This window comes from Dermochelys coriacea, chromosome 21 (assembly GCF_009764565.3).
Source record: "Dermochelys coriacea isolate rDerCor1 chromosome 21, rDerCor1.pri.v4, whole genome shotgun sequence".
NCBI classification, from domain to species: Eukaryota; Metazoa; Chordata; order Testudines; family Dermochelyidae; genus Dermochelys; species Dermochelys coriacea.
Window position 1 is genome coordinate 5,122,925 of NC_050088.1, and position 18,984 is coordinate 5,141,908.

Consider the following 18,984-nt stretch of genomic DNA (forward strand, 5'->3'; position numbering starts at 1 on the left):
TCCACACCCAGATGTGGCCCTCTGGCCAAAATGTTTGCCCACCTCAGTGTATTGAAACCAGCATTTAAAACCAGCTTCCTGTTTGTCTCCCTTCCCCGCCATCCCAGTGCCGCTTTTGTTAAAATCAAACAATTTGGGGGGCGTTACATGGCCTTACTCCCGGTGCAGAACAATGTGATGCCACGCAAGCAGCCCTGCTGGAAGACATAGAATGGAACAATTCACAGTTGCTGACAGCAGTCACGCATCACCTTGACACAGAGCTCTTCAGTGGGCTCTTCTTATTGCCCTGGTGTCTGGCTGCTCAAAATTGGTTGCCGGGCAATCTGCCTCAGCCCCCCACCCCGCCAGAAACTTTTCTTTCTTTGTTTCACAGATATTATGGAACACACAGCACGCAGCAGTAACAATGGGGATATTGCTTTAATTGAGGTCTAATCTAGTAAACAAACAGAGCCAGCGGCCTTTTAAATGTCCAAAGGCACATTCTACCACCATTCTGCACTTGCTCAGCCTATGGCTGAACCTGTCCTTACTGCTGTCCAGGCTGCCTGCGTACGACTTCATGAGCATGGGAGCAAGGGGTAGGCTGGGTCTCCCAGGATCACGATTGGCATTTCAACATTACCAATGGTTATTTTGCAGTCTGGAAAAAAAGTCCTGCTTGCAGCTTTCTGAACAGACCGGAGTTCCAAAGATGTCTGCGTCATGCACCTTTCCCAACCATCCCACGCTAATGTGGGTGAAACGGCCCCTGTGATCCACCCGTGCTTGCAACACCATTGAGAAGTATCCCTTTCAGTTTGTGTACTCTTTGGAAAGGTGGTCTGGTGCCAATATAGGTATATGCATTCTATCTATAGCCCCACCACAGTTAGGGAACTCCATTGTGGGAAAACCATCCATTATGTCCTGCATGTTGCCCAGAGTCACTAACCTTAGCAGAAGTCTGTTGATTGCCCTGCAAACTTGGATCACAACAGATCCCATATTAGATTTACTCACTCTGAATTGATTCCCCACTGACTGGTAGCAGTCTGGGGCTTCAGGGCTGGGGAAAGCTCTTCACACAGTTCCTGGAAAGTGGCCTTACACATTCAAAAGTTCTGCAGCCACTGCTCATCATCCCATAGCTGCATAACGATGCGGTCCCACCAGTCAGTGCTTGTTTTCCGGGCCCAGAAGAGGCACTCAACCGTGTCAAGGTGATGTGTGATTGTCACCAGCGACTGCGAATTGCTCTGCTCTATGTCTTCCAGCAGGGGTGCTTGTGTGGCATCACATTGTTCCACGTGGCGACTCCTGTACCGGCTGTGTAAATACTACAGGATAAGGAGCAAGGTGTTTGTAATGTTCACAACAGTGTACAGCTGAGCGTGCTATGGCATCTGCGCAGGTAACCCAGGCTTACGAAAAAGGCTTGGTTTGTTTGCCGTTGATTTCAGGGAGGGATGTATGTGCATCATGGGAGGTTAACGCCAAATTCCCATAAGCACCAGCGCCAATGTTTTGCTCCCATGAGGCATTGCAAGCCCAACCCAAAATTCTACTCCATGCACAGTGCAGCACTCCGTGTGTCGATGCAAGCCCTGCTAGTGGGGATGCACTCCGCCGACACAACGAGCAGAGTGGGGATATGCAAGCTCGACTGGCCTAAATCAGAGGCTGGATGTCGACTTACATAAAATTGACTTAATTTTATAGTGTAGACATGGCCTAAGAGAGGCATAGAATATCAGGATTGGAAGGGACCTCATGAGGCCATCTAGTCCAACCCCCTGCTCAAAGCAGGGCCAATCCCCCAATTTTTGCCCCAGATCCCTAAATGGCCCCCTCAAGAATTGAACTCACAACCCTGGGTTTAGCAGGCCAATGCTCAAACCACTGAGCTATCCCTCCCACCGTAGACTGGTCCTATAGACTGAGTTTACAATCTCAGGTTCTGTTCCTGTAAACTGTTGTCTGCTGCCAGGGTCATGAGCCTTCACAAACCTCCACTGATTTCACTGGTGCTCCGTAGAGGTGCAGGACTATGCTCACACAGCACAGCTTGTGGGCATGAAGCCCAAATTCTTATTTACAATACAAAATAGATAATGAGAATAATGTTCTAGTCTTCTTCTTTCAGTGGAACGGAGTGGCCAGATCACAGCAATGGCCATGTGATCTAAGAGGATGTGGACTGGCATTTATCAAACTGTGACCAGACTTATTTTCTCCTTAACAGGCTATTTTATTGATTTCTAAGTTACAGAGGGAGCTGGCAGTGATTCATATTTAGGTTGCCTAACATGTGCCAATATGTATAAAAATTCTTGTGAACTTCTTTGGGAAATTCTAACACCTCCATTGCTTACAGCGGATCTTTGAGGTGTCACAAGAAGAGAGCCCTCAGATCACAGGAGTGCCTTTTCCTTTCAGCTTTGAAATTCCATTCAGGTCTGGCTGAGTTATCAAGTGTTAGAAGTTACCATTTCCCTTCTCTCACGGGCAGCTCCAGGAAAAATGCTTGCAGCTTGCCAAAATAATAATTGAACCAGACACGGTACTGGGAACTGCAAGAGGGCAGGGAGAAGAGAGAACCAGGGCAAGGTCTACACAACCATCCTCCTGTTGTCAGCTGGTGTGCATGTGTGCTCAGTACTCTGTCCTGGCTCTGCGCAGGTATCCAGCTCAGCAGACTTTGATTGAACTGCCCAGAAAAATCACAGTTTCGGTTCAGTGGCAAAGGCGCCCGACCAGGTTTATTGTCAACAAGACACAGTCCTAGCACCCAGCAGATGCCACAGGGATACTAACACAGGTATGTCCATCACTACGGAATCAGCTCAGTCAGCAGTGGGACCTTCTGCTGCCCCCTAGACTGGACAAAGATGCCCTTCCTATAACTCCTCTTTTATACATTGACACAAACAAGTTACGCATTACACTCCTGATGTGTGACCAACGTGTTACTGACCCTGCACCTTGTACCTGCTGGTTCGAACAAAACGTCTCTAGCTATTGTCCTGTCATCCTGCCCTTATCTTTGGAGGGGTCAGTGTGTCCCTATCTTCAGGGAGTATGTTTATGCCATAAATCTATGTTGGGGTGTATGTGGGCAAGCCTTCTGGAATGTGTTTACGTGAATACCTAATGCCTAGTACTTCTTAGGAGTGGCTGTGTTTTAGCAATGCCAGCCCAATTTTGCCAAGTTCACACCAAGGAACCAGTAACAGGGCCCGACTTTTGCTCAGAGTATGGCTTTTGCTGACTTTGATTCAGGCCTCAAACCTTATACCAGACCTTGGGCTCCAGGCTCTCTCTTACTACTCCACCTCCCAGAGCCATGGGGCAGGAGCAGCAGCTGTCCATGGGGAAGATGGTGGAAGAGAGTGGGGGAGCTGAGCCATGCTCCCCCCTTCCCCGTATAACTCCAGTGTCTCATGCCCTATTTGGAGATAACAACCTTCCACTACCGGATGATAATGGAGTGAGTTCTGTAGCTCAAGTGGTAGCAGTCTGTGCAGCCATGTAGCAGGGTGAGAATTCAGAGGGTGTGTGTGTGTTATATAATAAAATGGCTTATGTTTAAAAACAATACACTAGGACACTTCAGACAATAAGTGCGATGCTCATATCGGTTCTGGTTGGAAGGTCAAGCAGCTAAAAGTTAGGACATAGCAGAGGGAAGGCTGCTCATGTGCAACAGTGGAGCTCAGAGAACAACCCACGCAGCCTCACACCCAGTCCAGGGCTGCAGGCACCACGGCAACCCTGGCATCTAGTGCTGTGGGAAGAGTAATCCCAGAATAGTAGAGACCTTGGTTCAGTTTGTCTCTGGGCCTCATGGGAAGGGCTCTGAACAGTGACAACCCTGAGGCTTTCATGTTGTTCCACTTTAATTCTCTGTTCACTGGGCCAAAGCAAGATCTCATTGTGGGAAGCCACCTATAGGGCAGTGGTTAGGGTGCTTCCCTGGGATGCTAGTAGTCCTGCTTCAAGTCTCCTGTCTGCCAGCTAGGGCAGCAGGCTTTGAACAGCGAGCTATTCTGGCTTGCCTGTTGAAGCTGTTCCACTTTAATTAACTATTAATTAGGCCAAAGCAAGAGTCAAAAGAAAGAAGCCCTCTGTAGCAAAGTGGCTGGGCTAAGTACTGGGATGGTAAAGACCCTGGATCAGTTCTTCTCGGGATCTTCTGAGATGGGGTCTGAACACTGACAGTCCTGAGGCTTTCCTCAAGATCTCTATCATGCATTCCTACAACTACAATACCCACCTGCTGAAGTGAAGAAACAGATTGACAGAGCCAGAAGAGTACCCAGAAGTCACCTACTACAGGACAGGCCCAACAAAGAAAACAACAGAACGCCACTAGCCATCACCTTCAGCCCCCAACTAAAACCTCTCCAACGCATCATCAAGGATCTACAACCTATCCTGAAGGACGAGCCATCGCTCTCTCAGATCTTGGGAGATAGACCAGTCCTTGCTTACAGACAGCCCCCCCATCTGAAGCAAATACTCACCAGCAACCACACACCACACAACAGAACCACTAACCCAGGAACCTATCCTTGCAACAAAGCCCGTTGCCAACTCTGTCCACATATCTATTCAGGGGATACCATCATAGGGCCTAATCACATCAGCCACACTATCAGAGGCTCGTTCACCTGCGCATCTACCAATGTGATATATGCCATCATGTGCCAGCAATGCCCCTCTGCCATGTACATTGGCCAAACTGGACAGTCTCTACGTAAAAGAATGAATGGACACAAATCAGACGTCAAGAATTATAACATTCAAAAACCAGTTGGAGAACACTTCAATCTCTCTGGTCACTCGATCACAGACCTAAGAGTGGCTATACTTCAACAAAAAAGCTTCAAAAACAGACTCCAACGAGAGACTGCTGAATTGGAATTAATTTGCAAACTGGATACAATTAACTTAGGCTTGAATAGAGACTGGGAATGGATGAGTCATTACACAAAGTAAAACTATTTCCCCATGGTATTTTTCCCCCCCACCCCACCCCCCATAAACCTCTGATATTCTTGTTAACTGCTGGAATTAGCCTACCTGCTTGTCACCATGGAAGGTTTTCCTCCTTTCCCCCCCCTGCTGTGGGTGATGGCTTATCTTAAGTGATCACTCTCCTTACAGTGTGTATGATAAACCCATTGTTTCATGTTCTCTGTGTGTGTGTATATAAATCTCTCCTCTGTTTTTTCCACCAAATGCATCCGATGAAGTGAGCTGTAGCTCACGAAAGCTTATGCTCTAATAAATTTGTTAGTCTCTAAGGTGCCACAAGTACTCCTTTTCTCATCATGCTATTCCACTTTCATTATCTGTTAATTAGGCCAAAGCAAGACTCAAGCCTAAGCAGCTCTCTATAGTGCAGTGGTTACAGCCCTTGTCTGGGGCATTGGCCTACATGGTTCAAGTCCCTGCTCGACTGGCAAAGATGTTTCATTTGAACAGGTATTTCCCTTAGTCTTGCCTGTTGGTGCTGTTCTTCTTGACTTAACTAGGAATTGGGGCAGGCCAAGGGCTTGGATCACTGTACAGTCCAGCGGTTGGGTGCTTGGTTAGGAAGTGGGAGATCCTTGGATTTCCTGGTTTGAATGCTCCCTCTCCCCTTTAGAAGGGGTTTGAATACCTCAAAGTCTAGCACTTAGCACATTCACTTAAGATGTAGAACTCTGCTTAAATCCCTTCTCAGCAAACAGAAGGCAGATAGAACCAACCTCTCCCATCGTTTGGGACAGGGAACTTTGGTCTGGGGGGCTGTTAACCTGACACCATTCAGTAACACTGAATTCAGATTACAATTTTAAAGTGAAAATTTAAGGCTCCCCCTTGAGATATCACATCATTTCCTTGATAATAACAAAACTGAAGCTAGATCCATAATGGAAACATCTAGTTAGGAAACAGCTTCCAGCCGCACTTATTCAGGCCCCAAGAAATACTCTGTTCATGTTATAGACATACAAAATGTGAACAAGTTTATAGGAAAATATGCCAGAGGTATTTAAGAAATACAGTGACTGGTGTGAACATGGCCAAATACAAAATGATTGGAAGTAGTACGGCTGTGTCTCCTTTCTACTGTAAAGCTTTAGTGACCTTGGTTTTGAGTCAATACTGTTATCTAGTTTGACCTGAGCAGTTAGCCAAAATTTGGGGTCTTGTAGGTTGTTCCAAATGGGAAGAGCAATTGATGATGGAAATCTGGTACCTTTGGTGCAATCTTGTTTATTTACAAAGAACGTACAAAGTCCTGTTTCCTTCAACACAGGAGGAAGCAAACTATGTGTGCTTTTCCTTTCTCACAGAACCAAACCTATTTCAGCTAGCAGAGTACCCCCCAAGTCCCCCATTTTCTAGGCTTTTCTCAGCTTTGTGTTACCAGCTGATGCTGCTTGTACAGGCTGTCTTGTGTTCTGCTCTTTCTGTCTCTCCCTTTGTGCTGTGTTTCTCATATACATCCATAGACAAAACAGTATCTAGTAAAGTCCCTTGGTCCAGAACGTCAACATAGTTTTGTTTTGGGCAGTGAGATGTGCTTAACTGCTTCACAGCTTTCTTAAGTGAAGGGTGGTGGTGAATTTTATAACAGTATAATTTCACAATAACTTAAGCTGAACTGGAAGATACTTTTGCAGAATCTCATCCCCCAAGATACTGAGCACTGTCCACTCCTTGTTGCGGAGGGTGCTCAGCACACTTACAGGATCCAGCCCTTCAAGAAACATCTCCCACCATTTAAAAATGCAGCTGCTTCTCAGGTGTGCAGTCCCTAAGGAGCCCTTTGAACTAAATCCAGCTTTAAAATGGGATGTGGAGTGCAGTGAAACCAGCATACCCCAAATATGCTAACGGAAAGTATGACAATACAATGACGTAGACCAGTGAAACCTTTTTTCCATTTACAGACCCCTAAATAACTTTGAATGGAGAAGCGGCCCCCTTTGGAAATCTTAGACAGTCTGTGGATCCACAGGGTCTGCAGCTCAGAGGTTGAAAACCTTTGACTGAGACTGACTGGACAGTGGGTATTGATGTAGCTACAACAGATTGGTGGTTGTTCTGTGTTTGTGCTGCACCTTGCGCAACCGAGTCCTGGTCCACAAATGCTACTGCAATACAAATCAATAACGCAATGTGCAGTAGAGCCAAAAACAGAGTTGGAAACACCCGTGTCTCTCTACTCTTCCTGTAGTTTAACCACACAACGATCCTTCCTCAGTCTTATGTTCCCTTCCTTTCGTCATTTCCTTCTCTGTGGAACCTGTATTTGAAGGTCTCATCTGCGACCGAATATGGGAGATATTTAAATAGTTACACATTTCAAAACACCTCATCAAAGGAGAGACACCTTTGATGGGAAATGTGACTCAAAAAAATCTCAGTCACTGACAATCCCTCTCCTTAAATATTCCTTCTTGGCCTTTCAGAGAAGCCTAATTCCAAAACTACCAGATTAGGGAGAGACACTTGGATTGTAATAGCCTCAGTGTGCCTTTTGGGACAGACTGCAAGGCTCATTTTCCCTAACTAGAAATAAGAAGAGATTGTTTTTAACATTCTTGGAGTTCCTTTTTGCTACTTCATTACTTTGAAAGAAAAAAAAATATCAGAAGGCCCCCTAGCTGAGGTCTAGTGCATAGGACTAAAGTGTAGTTTAATATTAGTTTATGGATGGGTCCCTGATCTCCCTCATTATGGGCGGTGGGAGGCAGGAATAGTCTGGACTCAGGGAACTGGGATGGGAAGCATGCATATTCCCTCCCCGATGCCTCCATATTGCTCCAGAGCAAGACATGCATCCCCAGCAAGAGGCTCTTGTTCCGGTTAGACTGTGACCCTGTGATGAATGCCAGGGATTTTAGTCAGAAGGAATGCATTACAGCACCACTTACGGATGCTCTTCACAGTGCTTGTTCACACTGTACCAGGAGGCAGGGTCCAGGGGGAAGTTGTGGCTGTCAGTGATGCCAGAGCATCGCTTGCATCTCAGCTGCAGTGGGATCTCCTTCTGACAGAACCCTGGACAAAGAGGAATTATTCAACAAAATGACATCCCTTTCACATTTGTCAGGAAAAATCCCTGTACTCTAGAAAAGAAAGAGGCTTATTTGCAAGAGCAAAAGGACAAATTTTCTTCTGTTCTGCTAGCAGCTAGTGACTGAATCAGGACAGAGGGTTAGATTTCAACATCACTTGTAAATTATCAGTTTATAGTAATAAGTACAGAAAAAGAGGATACTAGTCTTCATTCAGTATTCCTTTTATTTAAGAAAAAATACATTAAAAAAAAGATGACAAATCCCACAGATTCCTTCAATTACAGTTTCACTGTCTGTGGAAAGATTTGTGCATATTGCTAAACAAAACTCAGCATAGTTGTGATTGTAAAAAAGAATATAAACAACATGTTTTAAATGATAAAATAAATTATGATAACGTATTGGATTACAATCATGTCCATCTTACCAGCAGAGAGTGCCATTTTCTGAATTTAAAAAGCTTGTTTTCAGACCTCCAAAGACATTTTTTGATGACTAAAACAAAATTAATTTAGTCCCTAAACCACTGAAGAACTTGCTACAGGAGTACACTTTTGATCTTATTGCTTACTTCCTATAAAGTGCTAGTTGATTGTAGGGAAAGAAACAGGATGCCTTATTTTCAGTAACTTTTATTTTAAAAAAACCTCAGTGATAAGATTTTGAACATCTCTGGAACCCCATGTAAATTCACACACTTCACTCTTTTTTCTTAGGGGAGACATGCATAAATTTGTAAAAAGAAACAGAAGTTATAGCGCTGGGAACAAAAGGTGGATTTATCTGAAGAGATTCTCACTTCAACAAAAATCTGTAGATGAATCTGAAGAAAGGTCATATCAAGAATCTACAGAATTCCATTTAGAGTCTGGCATCTTTACATTTGGTTTTAAAGACTAATATTACGCACTTCACGACGGAAGCCTGTAAGCAGGCATCTAAGCAAGCTCTCTTGCCACCTGCAGCTAAAACCCACAATCCAAACTATGCTACACTCAGATGGCTAACATGTTCTTTAACAGGTGAAACATTTAGCACTATGGAGAGGCAGAATAAGGAGCCAGCTGCACGTACAGAACAGCAAGTAATTTTGATGCTGCCAACTGCCTTTGCTTGCTTCAGAAACCAGTTTTTAAAGGCAAAAGGGATGATCCACTTCCCTTTTTCTTTTTTCAAATGCAGTGGGTTCCGATTACAAGTCCAGTTCAAAGGAGAAAAGTTGTAGTCAAAGGGAGGATCTGGATGACCTTGTAAACTGGAGTAATAGTAATAGGATGAAATTTAATAGCAAGAAGTGTAAGGTTATGCATTTAGGGATTAACAACAAGAATTTAGTTATAAGCTGGGGATGCATCAATTAGAAGTAACGGAGGAGGAGAAGGACCTTGGAGTATTGGTTGATCATAGGATGACTATGAGCCGCCAATGTGATATGGCCGTGAAAAAAGCTAATGCGGTCTTGGGATGCATCAAGAGAGGTATTTCCAGTAGAGATAAGGAGGTTTTAGTACCATTATACAAGGCACTGGTGAGATCTCACCTGGAATACTGTGTGCAGTTCTGGTCTTCCATGTTTAAGAAGGATGAGTTCAAACTGGAACAGGTACAGAGAAGTGCTACTAGGATGATCCGAGGAATGGAAAACTTGTCTTATGAAAGGAGACTTAAGGAGCTTGGCTTGTTTAGCTTAACTAAAAGAAGGTTATGGGGAGATATGATTGCTCTCTATAAATATATCAGAGGGATAAATACTGGAGAGGGAGAGGAATTATTTAAGCTCAGTAGCAACGTGGACACAAGAACAAATGGATATAAACTGGTCATTGGGAAGTTTAGACTTGAAATTAGACGAAGGTTTCTAACCATCAGAAGAGTGCAGTTTTGGAATAGCCTTCCAAAGGAAACAGTGGGGGCAAACGATCTATCTGGCTTTAAGATTAAACTCAATAAGTTTATGGAGGAGATGGTATGATGGGATAACATGATTTTGGTAATTAATTGATCTTTAAATATTCATGGTAAATAGGCCTAATGGCCTGTGATGGGATGTTAGATGGGTGGGATCTGAGTTACCCAGGAAAGAATTTTCTGTAGTATCTGGCTGGTGAATCTTGCTCATATGCTCAGGGTTTAGCTGATTGCCATATTTGGGGTCGGGAAGGAATTTTCCTCCAGGGCAGATTGGAAGAGGCCCTGGAGGTTTTTCGCCTTCCTCTGTAGCATGGGCACGGGTCACTTGCTGGAGGATTCTCTGCTCCTTGAAGTCTTTAAACCACAATTTGAGGACTTCAATAACTCAGACACAGGTGAGAGGTTTTTCGCAGGAGTGGGTGGGTGAGATTCTGTGGCCTGCGTTGTGCAGGAGGTCAGACTAGATGATCACAATGGTCCCTTCTGACCTTAGTATCTATGAATCTATGAACTCTGGTTGCCTGAGAGGGGTCTATTTTCACTACAGAAATTCAGTGCAAATGTATGAAGTTTATTTCCTAACTTTTCCATTCTTTTCTTCCAATATTATGACTGTTAATTTGTAAGCCATTAGCTAGTACTGACCTTCATCCTGAAAAAAAAAAAAGATAACAGTTAAAATCAAAATAGTTATATATTTTAGTCTTCTACAACTTTAGAATTTAGTCTATATGATACTTTAAACTGTTCACATGTTGTACTTTCCAGTATGTTCAGGAACAAATATTAGTTTTTGTATTAAAAAGTCTGTAGATGTTAACTTTTTAAGTGTAAAAAAAAATTACCCGATGTGTAACAATAGCATACAGTAGAAATATATTTTCAACTGATTTCATGTTAAATCAGAATTTGTAATATTTCCCTAACAATAGAAAAAAGTAGGAGAAAACATGCATTATGGCTATAACAGGGGCTAGGGCTAATTAGTAAGCAGAGTTAGTTACTGCAAGGACAAACAATGAAAAAAGTTATTTACATAAAAGAACCAAACTATTCCTGGGCCCCCCATCTTTCCCTCCTTACTATAAAATAAAGGTGAGCTGAGGAATTCCTTTGGAAGTTCCTCCCTGTATCAGGAGTGTACATCTACATAGATTTATGTAAACTGAAACTAATATCCCTCTTTAAAAATGTAGTGACTAGTCATATTGAATATCAATCTTATTTAACAATGGCTAGTGCAAATAATGTGCAAAGTACTAAAGTCCTTATGAAATCAACTTCTGAACCTCTTTGTGATCTATACTAAAGAGAGCAAAGCTCTTCAGGGGAGGAATTTTACTAGTTTACCTATCTGTATCCATTTGATGAACTACTAGTATATGTCCCCATACGGGATAAAAATCTTACATTTGCTTATAATTTTTATGGTTTTAGGCATTTATTTTTCAGCCGAAGAACACAATATGATTTGCTCCTTCAATCTTAAAATGGACATATGGAAGTAATGAAATAGAGATGAGATTTACATGTTAGATATTGGTTTCTAATCAACTTCATTTAAAAGACTGAAAGAACACACAATGTTCGAGTCTGTTGTGTTTGCCGAAAAACATTATATAGAAGAAATCTAGTACATTAGCGGTTAACCCAACAATGATGTCACATGCAACATTTCAGTTCATGTTAAGAAAGAAAAGGTAAGAAGAAATAAGAACCTGTAGATTATAGTCTCAATTTGAATTTAATATTGTATATAGTTTGCTCAAACAACATAAAAAGAAAAGCAGTACTTGTGGCACCTTAGAGACTAACAAATTTATTAGAGCATAAGCTTTCGTGAGCTACAGCTCACTTCATCGGATGAAGTGAGCTGTAACTCACGAAAGCTTATGCTCTAATAAATTTGTTAGTCTCTAAGGTGCCACAAGTACTGCTTTTCTTTTTGTGAATACAGACTAACACGGCTGCTACTCTGAAACCTGTCAAATAACATAGAATCAGAAGACACCATCTACATATTTTTAGGTGGAGGAAGATATTTTTCTATTACAAAATATGCCTTTCAAGATCCAGTTTAGATTTTGTTTCACCCACTGGTAGGTATTATTTTCTTGGAAATTGGAGCTTTGGTGATCTGAATTGCTAACATAAGAACTGAAGAGCAGGAAAGGAGAGAACGCTAATTGAATAAAATATGTTTGCAGAAATAAAAGAGAAAAAAATTAATAGTTTCTAAAAGGAGAGGTTTTATAAAACTAGAACTTATAAAGGAACTAAGATAAAATTTAGGCTATTGGGAAGATATTTTGATGGCAACATGCATTAAGCTGTGGTATTCTCTACCATGGAAGTGGTGGAAGCTTTACTACTTGGAAATTTTAACAGTAGCAAGAGAAAGATATTATAAAACATTATTTTTATTTGTAAAACTTCCTCCAAAATACACCGAAACATATTTGAAAAAACGTATGTCCCACACTTTCAAGAAATTAAAATATTCACTGGAATTGTGTGGTGCGCGTGGGAAACCAGCTAATGCCAAGGGGGAAAGCTTTGGACTTCACCTTGTTTGGTATCAAATCAAGCATTGCTGTTTTATCGATACTCAGAGGAAGCAACCAACAATGACACATTTTGGGGAACATCATATAATACAAAAACAATTTCTCTTGTCTGTACATTTTTCTCTTTAGACAAGAGGGATAAGGTGTTGCTGAGGAGGAAGAAGCTTTACAACTCCACAATCTTGTGTTTGTAAAGTGTTTGCAGGCTGATTTTCCAAAATTTTGTGTTAGGTTTTTTTTTTTTTTGTTTTTTTTTAAGGTTTCTATTTTCAGGAATTCTTTTATACAGTTGCTGAATATACCAAGTAGTGAGAAACATGCATAATGTGTAGGGAACTTGTGAATTCACTGCTGCAGGAGGTTATTGAAGTAATAGTACAGATACATTTCAAGGAAAAAAGAATTATAAGCTACACCATTTGTTACTTAGGAATTCTAAGAGAAGGGACAAGGAGCGATCATACGTCAGATGTAATATGAAAACCTCAGGAGTCCAATTTTCCTCCTGTTTCCCTCCCTGCATCCATGTATACTTTTTCACAACTCAACAGTGGTATTATAAAAAGAAAAGCAGTACTTGTGGCACCTTAGAGACTAACAAATTTATTAGAGCATAAGCTTTCGTGAGCTACAGCTCACTTCATCGGATGCATCCGATGCATCCGATGAAGTGAGCTGTAGCTCACGAAAGCTTATGCTCTAATAAATTTGTTAGTCTCTAAGGTGCCACAAGTACTGCTTTTCTTTTTGCGAATACAGACTAACACGGCTGCTACTCTGAAACCTGTCAGTGGTATTATAGGAAGTGTTTTTTGCATGCCTTGGAAACATCAAGTATGGGAAACTGCAGGTAGCTGGTTGCAGGAGAAGCTAGATAATAGTTTGATGCCCTGAAGCAGATTCCAACAGGATGCAAAAAAATCTGCATTTCCTTTTCCCTACAAGTCAATGCGAAGCATGTGTTAAACTTCCCGATTTTATTGCAAAATAGTGTTATTATTTTGTTTAGCAAATGAATTAAGATGTAAGAGTATAAAGCAATTGACACAGTTCTATTCTATAAACGATTCAATAGACTGGTTTTCTCACAATACATTACTGATTTCTGTAGAACACAAAATGCTTATTTTCCAGCAAATGCAAATAGAATAGATAAACATAGTTATCTATTAACAAACATTCAGGACAAAGGCAAGCAGCCCTTTTGATACTAGTGTTCTTTAGTACAGAACAGATTTTCCTGGGAGTATCCAACAAGCATTAGGTGAAATAACAGGGTTAGTGGAGAAAGTGTTCCATTTAAGTTGCTTTATAAAACTTCTACATTTTTGCTCGTGATAAATTTTAGAGATGTAATTCTAGACACCGCCTTCACTTAGTGACTAAATGCCATCCCTTCAGTGCCGCATGTTATTGCAATTTTCAGATTACCATACGCATTATTTTTTCTGACATCAGCTACATGCAAGAAAAGTCTGAGTCATTTAAACAGGCAGAGTAAATCTCAAAAAGGAAATACTTGCATCTTGGACTGGCTTACCTATTTTTCTTCAAAATTGCCAAAGGTATAATTGCAGCAACTGCAACAAGAACTACTTTAAAAAAAAAACAAAAACAAAAAGAAGAGCAATTGAGTAACAAAGTTAAATAAAACTAACATTTTGCTAAAAGACAATTATGAATCTCCACAGTTTTGGAACTTGCTCTCATCATCACTGACAGATTATTTGCATCATAGGACACAATTTTTTTTTCCTTATGATGATAAATAAGCCCCTCTCATATACCCAATCACAAATCACAAGAACTCTCTACCCAAATCCAGAAAGAGGTTCTGATGTTGGATCTCCTAATTTATCAAGTCTTTAATGCTTCTGTGTACAGCTTAAGGTGTGTCTAGATTCCCAGTTCATTCAGAGTAATGCTCAGTATTCAATCTGCTTCACATCCAAGATGTTCAAGCTTAAATTCAACTTCTTCCCTTCAGTCCCCTGCAAGGTGTTCAAGTTCTCCACCAAAGAGTCAGAGAATGTATTATGTTCAATATCTAGTATGGCTTGCTTGATTTCTTCCCCAATTGATATAATATTTTAAACTGATAAATAAAAATTACAAAATTCATCAGATTCTCTCTCAGTCTTGAACCTGAAAATGAAAACTTCTACCAATCTGTCTACTTTGTGGTCACACTGAGCTAAATAAAACCATGTTTCAGTTCTGCTATTGAGATTTGAGCACAGTTTCCCTGATGGGCACACACTGGGTCAGCTGCATCTTAGAGCCATGGGATGGGGATGTAGGCTACAGAATGGTTTGGGTTAGCATATTCTCAGAAGGAGATTGCTGTCTCCATTCATCAGGCAAGTGCTAGAGCCCTGCTTGTAACAGCTCCAAATGCTCAGCAGCCTTGACAGCGCTACTCTGTGACCGAACAGCTATTGACTTCCGTGGGACGTAGGCAGGTGCTGAAGTGCTGCGATGAACAGGTGCGTACATAGGGAACAGTCTGCTCCTCTACGGTTAAGCTACATCAGCTGTAGGAATTCTGGGAGAGAAAGGGGAAATGTGTTCTGAATTGGCGAGCATGGTGACCCAACACTCAAGATCGGTTATGTGGAGACCACTGCAGGCTGACTAACTCTGGATGCTAAGAATTTCAGTAACAGCCTTCTAATTTCCTGTATAATACGAGACTATCAAATCTGACCTACAAAGCAATTTCTTGAACCTTTTTACAACGTCCCTTCCTAGCTTTTGCCCTTTCCATTTTTGATAGGCACCAGACATACATATATAGTCCTAGGTGGTGAGGAAGTATTCTCACCCAAAACAGAACTTCAGAAGTGAACTTTTTCTTGATTTCCCTGGGGATAAAGAGGGAAATGAGATTCTTCCCTTCCCTTTTGTTCCCCAATATTGTGCAGACACATTTCAGATAGAATCACATCAGATTGCCTAGCTCAGGCAAATATTGTGAATATGCCTACAGACAGAGAAAACAGCTGAGAGTAGAAATACAGGCTTCTCTCCAGAGAATGGCAGTGCTTTTACATGGCACCACAGCATGTTAGAAATGGCAGAGAAATTCAAGAACCCTAAATCCCAGGGTCTTTACTGATTAAGTAGGGGGAAAAACATTACGAGATGGAGAAAGGGCAATATTAAAATAGCCTTGACTCCAGATCTTAAAACCGTCATAGCTTTAGCGCATTGAATGATTTTTTTCAGTTTTAAGTTACTTACCAATACCAATACCGGTGCCGGTGCCAATGCCTATGTCAATGCGTATGCCAAGCCCTAAAGAGAAAAACAAAAGATGTGAGCTAAAATATGAAATCAAATTCACGTCAATAACTTACAGGAACTCATCCACAATCTATGCATATGAAGCTACACTTAGTGCCCTAGATTACACCAGATATTAATGAACAATTAAGGTACTCACATAAGCACCACATTCTTAAATGGATAATCATTAGCTCTTGGAAACCACGATCTCACCCCTAGAGAACCTTGTAATGAAGAAAAGCAGCTTTTCAAAGGATTGTACACATTCGTACCTTGTAGTACCAACAGGAAAACCATTGTGCAAATGGAGGACACAGTCTGGGTTTATAGGTTTTCTATAATATGAACCACTGGATGTTAAGGGTTCTCTTACACATGCTTCTAGGCTCTCATTTACCAAGCCTGCACTGGCCAATCGTACGTTTGCCAAAATGCTAAGAAAGGCCAGAATCATTAAAATCAGGTTGTCTAGACCAGATACTACAATTTTTGCCCTAGCATATCATCATAGGTCAGTGTTATGTTACCCGGTATCACAGATATAAAGAGTGCTGTCATCTGTATTTCTAATTACCCAAATAGATTGTTTCAAGAGACAGACTTTTGCTGTCCTTACTAGAATAAGATCATTTATTGTCTAACCACTGGCTGTGGAAGATACTGAATGGATAATTAATTCCTCGTCACAGACTGCATAGAACTACAATCACTGATGTCAATGAGTTTTTTTATTTAGAAATCAGACTCATGTTAAAGGAATGCTCAGACTAACATTTTAAGGGAAACATATGAAAGATTAAAATAGCACTCCTGACCTTCATTGTTAGTCTGAAGTGGCCTTTCAATGGCCCCTGGAAATTTTGAACCCTATTTACCCTCAAAAAAATACATTGCTGACAAATGTATAGCCTTTAATGTTAATAATTTTAATATGAAAAATGGAGTGTACATATTCATTTATGCCCATATTGCTCATCATTACTCTAGGTTTCATTGTGTTGGCAGAAATATGTAGTGTGGTCATTAAAGTTTTGTTGTTGTTTTTGTGGTTTAAATAAAGCCGAATGAAAAACATTTTAAAAACCATGCAGGAAACTAGTTGTTGGGGGAAAAGGGGTAGAAAAACACCATCACCACATAAAAAGAAATCCAGTTGAGTTAGAAACAAATTTGTAGTTGCGGTCCTCCTAAATTACTGACTAGAAGCAAGAGCTTTTTAGTTCGCTTTTGGGAGAAATTACACAAATAACCCAAAGCCGAGCAGCACCTCTTTTCTATTCCCCCTACTACTGAACTAAAACCAGAGAACAAAAGCTCCATTCCTGAGTCACACGGAACCTACCGAAAACAAGCTAAAATACATGTTTATACTTGGGGGGGACGTGAAATCTGCACTAATATACTCCCTTGATAGGCAACAGTGTCTAATAGTGGTTACTTAAAATATCCTTAGTCTGTTTCTAGTGCAATCTCTTTCAGCCTTTAAAGAATCATCTCTATTAAATGACCAATTTTTGCATGGACACTTATGATTCATTTCACTTAGGTTGCCAGCATCCAAACCTGCCAACAGCTCGTGACAGAACATGGTTTTGGTTATGGTTAAGCCATACATTCACTGGGGTAAAGTGAATTTCTTCTTTAGACTGTTCTTTCCTCTCTTATTAGTGCAGGTTGAGAGCTTTTAAGATTCTGGACCCATTTAGCTGGGGGCGGGAATCCATCACTACCTTCGCTGTAGGCTGCTAAACCCTTCTTCTGACGTGCCTATCTGAGTAAACATATAAATGCTCACAAATCAAGAAAGGTAGTATGCTATCAGGGAAAAAAGATGTAATCAGTGCCAGAGCGAACATGCAAATGAACAAACAAGCTCTCTGTCAAGTTTTTAGGCAAGTACTAAGTGAGCATCATCATCTTTGCATCTGTGAATAGCGGAATTATAGAAATTAAAAAAAAATTATGCTCAAATAAATTTGTTAGTCTCTAAGGTGCCATAAGTACTCCTTTTCTTTTTGCGAATACAGACTAACACGGCTGCTACTCTGAAACCAGAAATTAAAATGACCGTCACACTATACATTTCATTTTTATTCAAGTGGAAATTTGAACCCAAAATTCTAGACTTTTAACAAATCGAAGTTCTTCCAATTTACCTGAGGAAGTACCAGCTCCTTCTGCTCCTTCGGGAGGGACAGTTGTGGGTTTGTCCTGGGTAATTATGACTAAGGCAAAAAGAAGAGGAAAAAGCAGTTATGAACATTACATCAGTCTCCCATCACCAGCTGGCCACTCAGAGCCAGAAGCTTGCCAAACTAAAGTTTAGGAATCTGCATCTTTAGAGACAAGACATTCTTACCCCACTTACACGTTGTCACAGCGAGAGCCCATGTACTACTATCAGTCGGGCTACCCTGCAGACTGCTGCTGGGATCCCATTCATATATTCTAGGGAAAACCCATAGCAACCCCTACATTGAGCTGCCTACCACTTTCCTTTACAAAAGTTCTCGTTTTCTTCTTTTTCTTTAAGAGCTCTAACAGTTCCATGGTTTGCAGCAGGGATGTGAAAGGATCAGGGTGGTGCCTCTTGCTGTCACCATGAGTTAGATTTTGACAGTTTGTGTCATTTGTCTTCAATTTTACTCATCAGAACTTGCTAGAGTGACTTCTAAAGTCCCTGAACATGCTGTTTTCAGTTAGAATTCTCTGCAAGTTCTTGCCATGGGCAACTAAGCACTATGCCTCATTCCCTCTCGCATCAAAATACCCTTTGGCCTAGCAGAGGGTGCACTGTGTTGGGAACCAGGAGATGAGGAGTTCAACTCATTTTTTTCCACTGACTGATGTTAATAATCCTGTGCCCTTCAAACCCCAAGTTATCACTGAACAAGGCATTCTCCCTGAATCAAAGTTACAAGAGGTAAGAAGAGAACCCAGATCTCATAAAATAAGGCTACTCGTTCATATAAACCCCATTGTTTTAGGGGGTTGTGCATCCTCCTCTAGTGGTCGGTCCTCAGATAACAGTTTACTTCTGCTGCCACTTATTAAAATTAGTTCATTAGCTTATCTGCTATGCTGTAGGTTCAAGAGTCAAACCCTGATGTCACCATGGAGTCAGAGGACAGTGTATTACATTCACATATAGAATT

General features: G+C 41.2%; 1 protein-coding gene and 1 long non-coding RNA gene across 2 annotated transcripts in view; one reads left to right on the plus strand and one right to left on the minus strand.

Moving 5' to 3' along the window:
* The window catches only part of LOC119846325 (complement component receptor 1-like protein), a 112,064-nt gene that overhangs the window by 59,822 nt on the left and 33,258 nt on the right, over nt 1–18,984 (minus strand). The window contains exon 8 of the mRNA XM_043500605.1: nt 17,986–18,054. Coding sequence (XP_043356540.1) covers nt 17,986–18,054 — 69 coding nt within the window. The remainder of the gene's footprint in view (nt 1–17,985; nt 18,055–18,984) is intronic.
* Nucleotides 13,554–18,722, plus strand: LOC122457154. Its single transcript, XR_006276535.1, has 3 exons — nt 13,554–13,565; nt 16,412–16,414; nt 18,639–18,722. It is a non-coding gene; the product is annotated as an uncharacterized LOC122457154 (long non-coding RNA).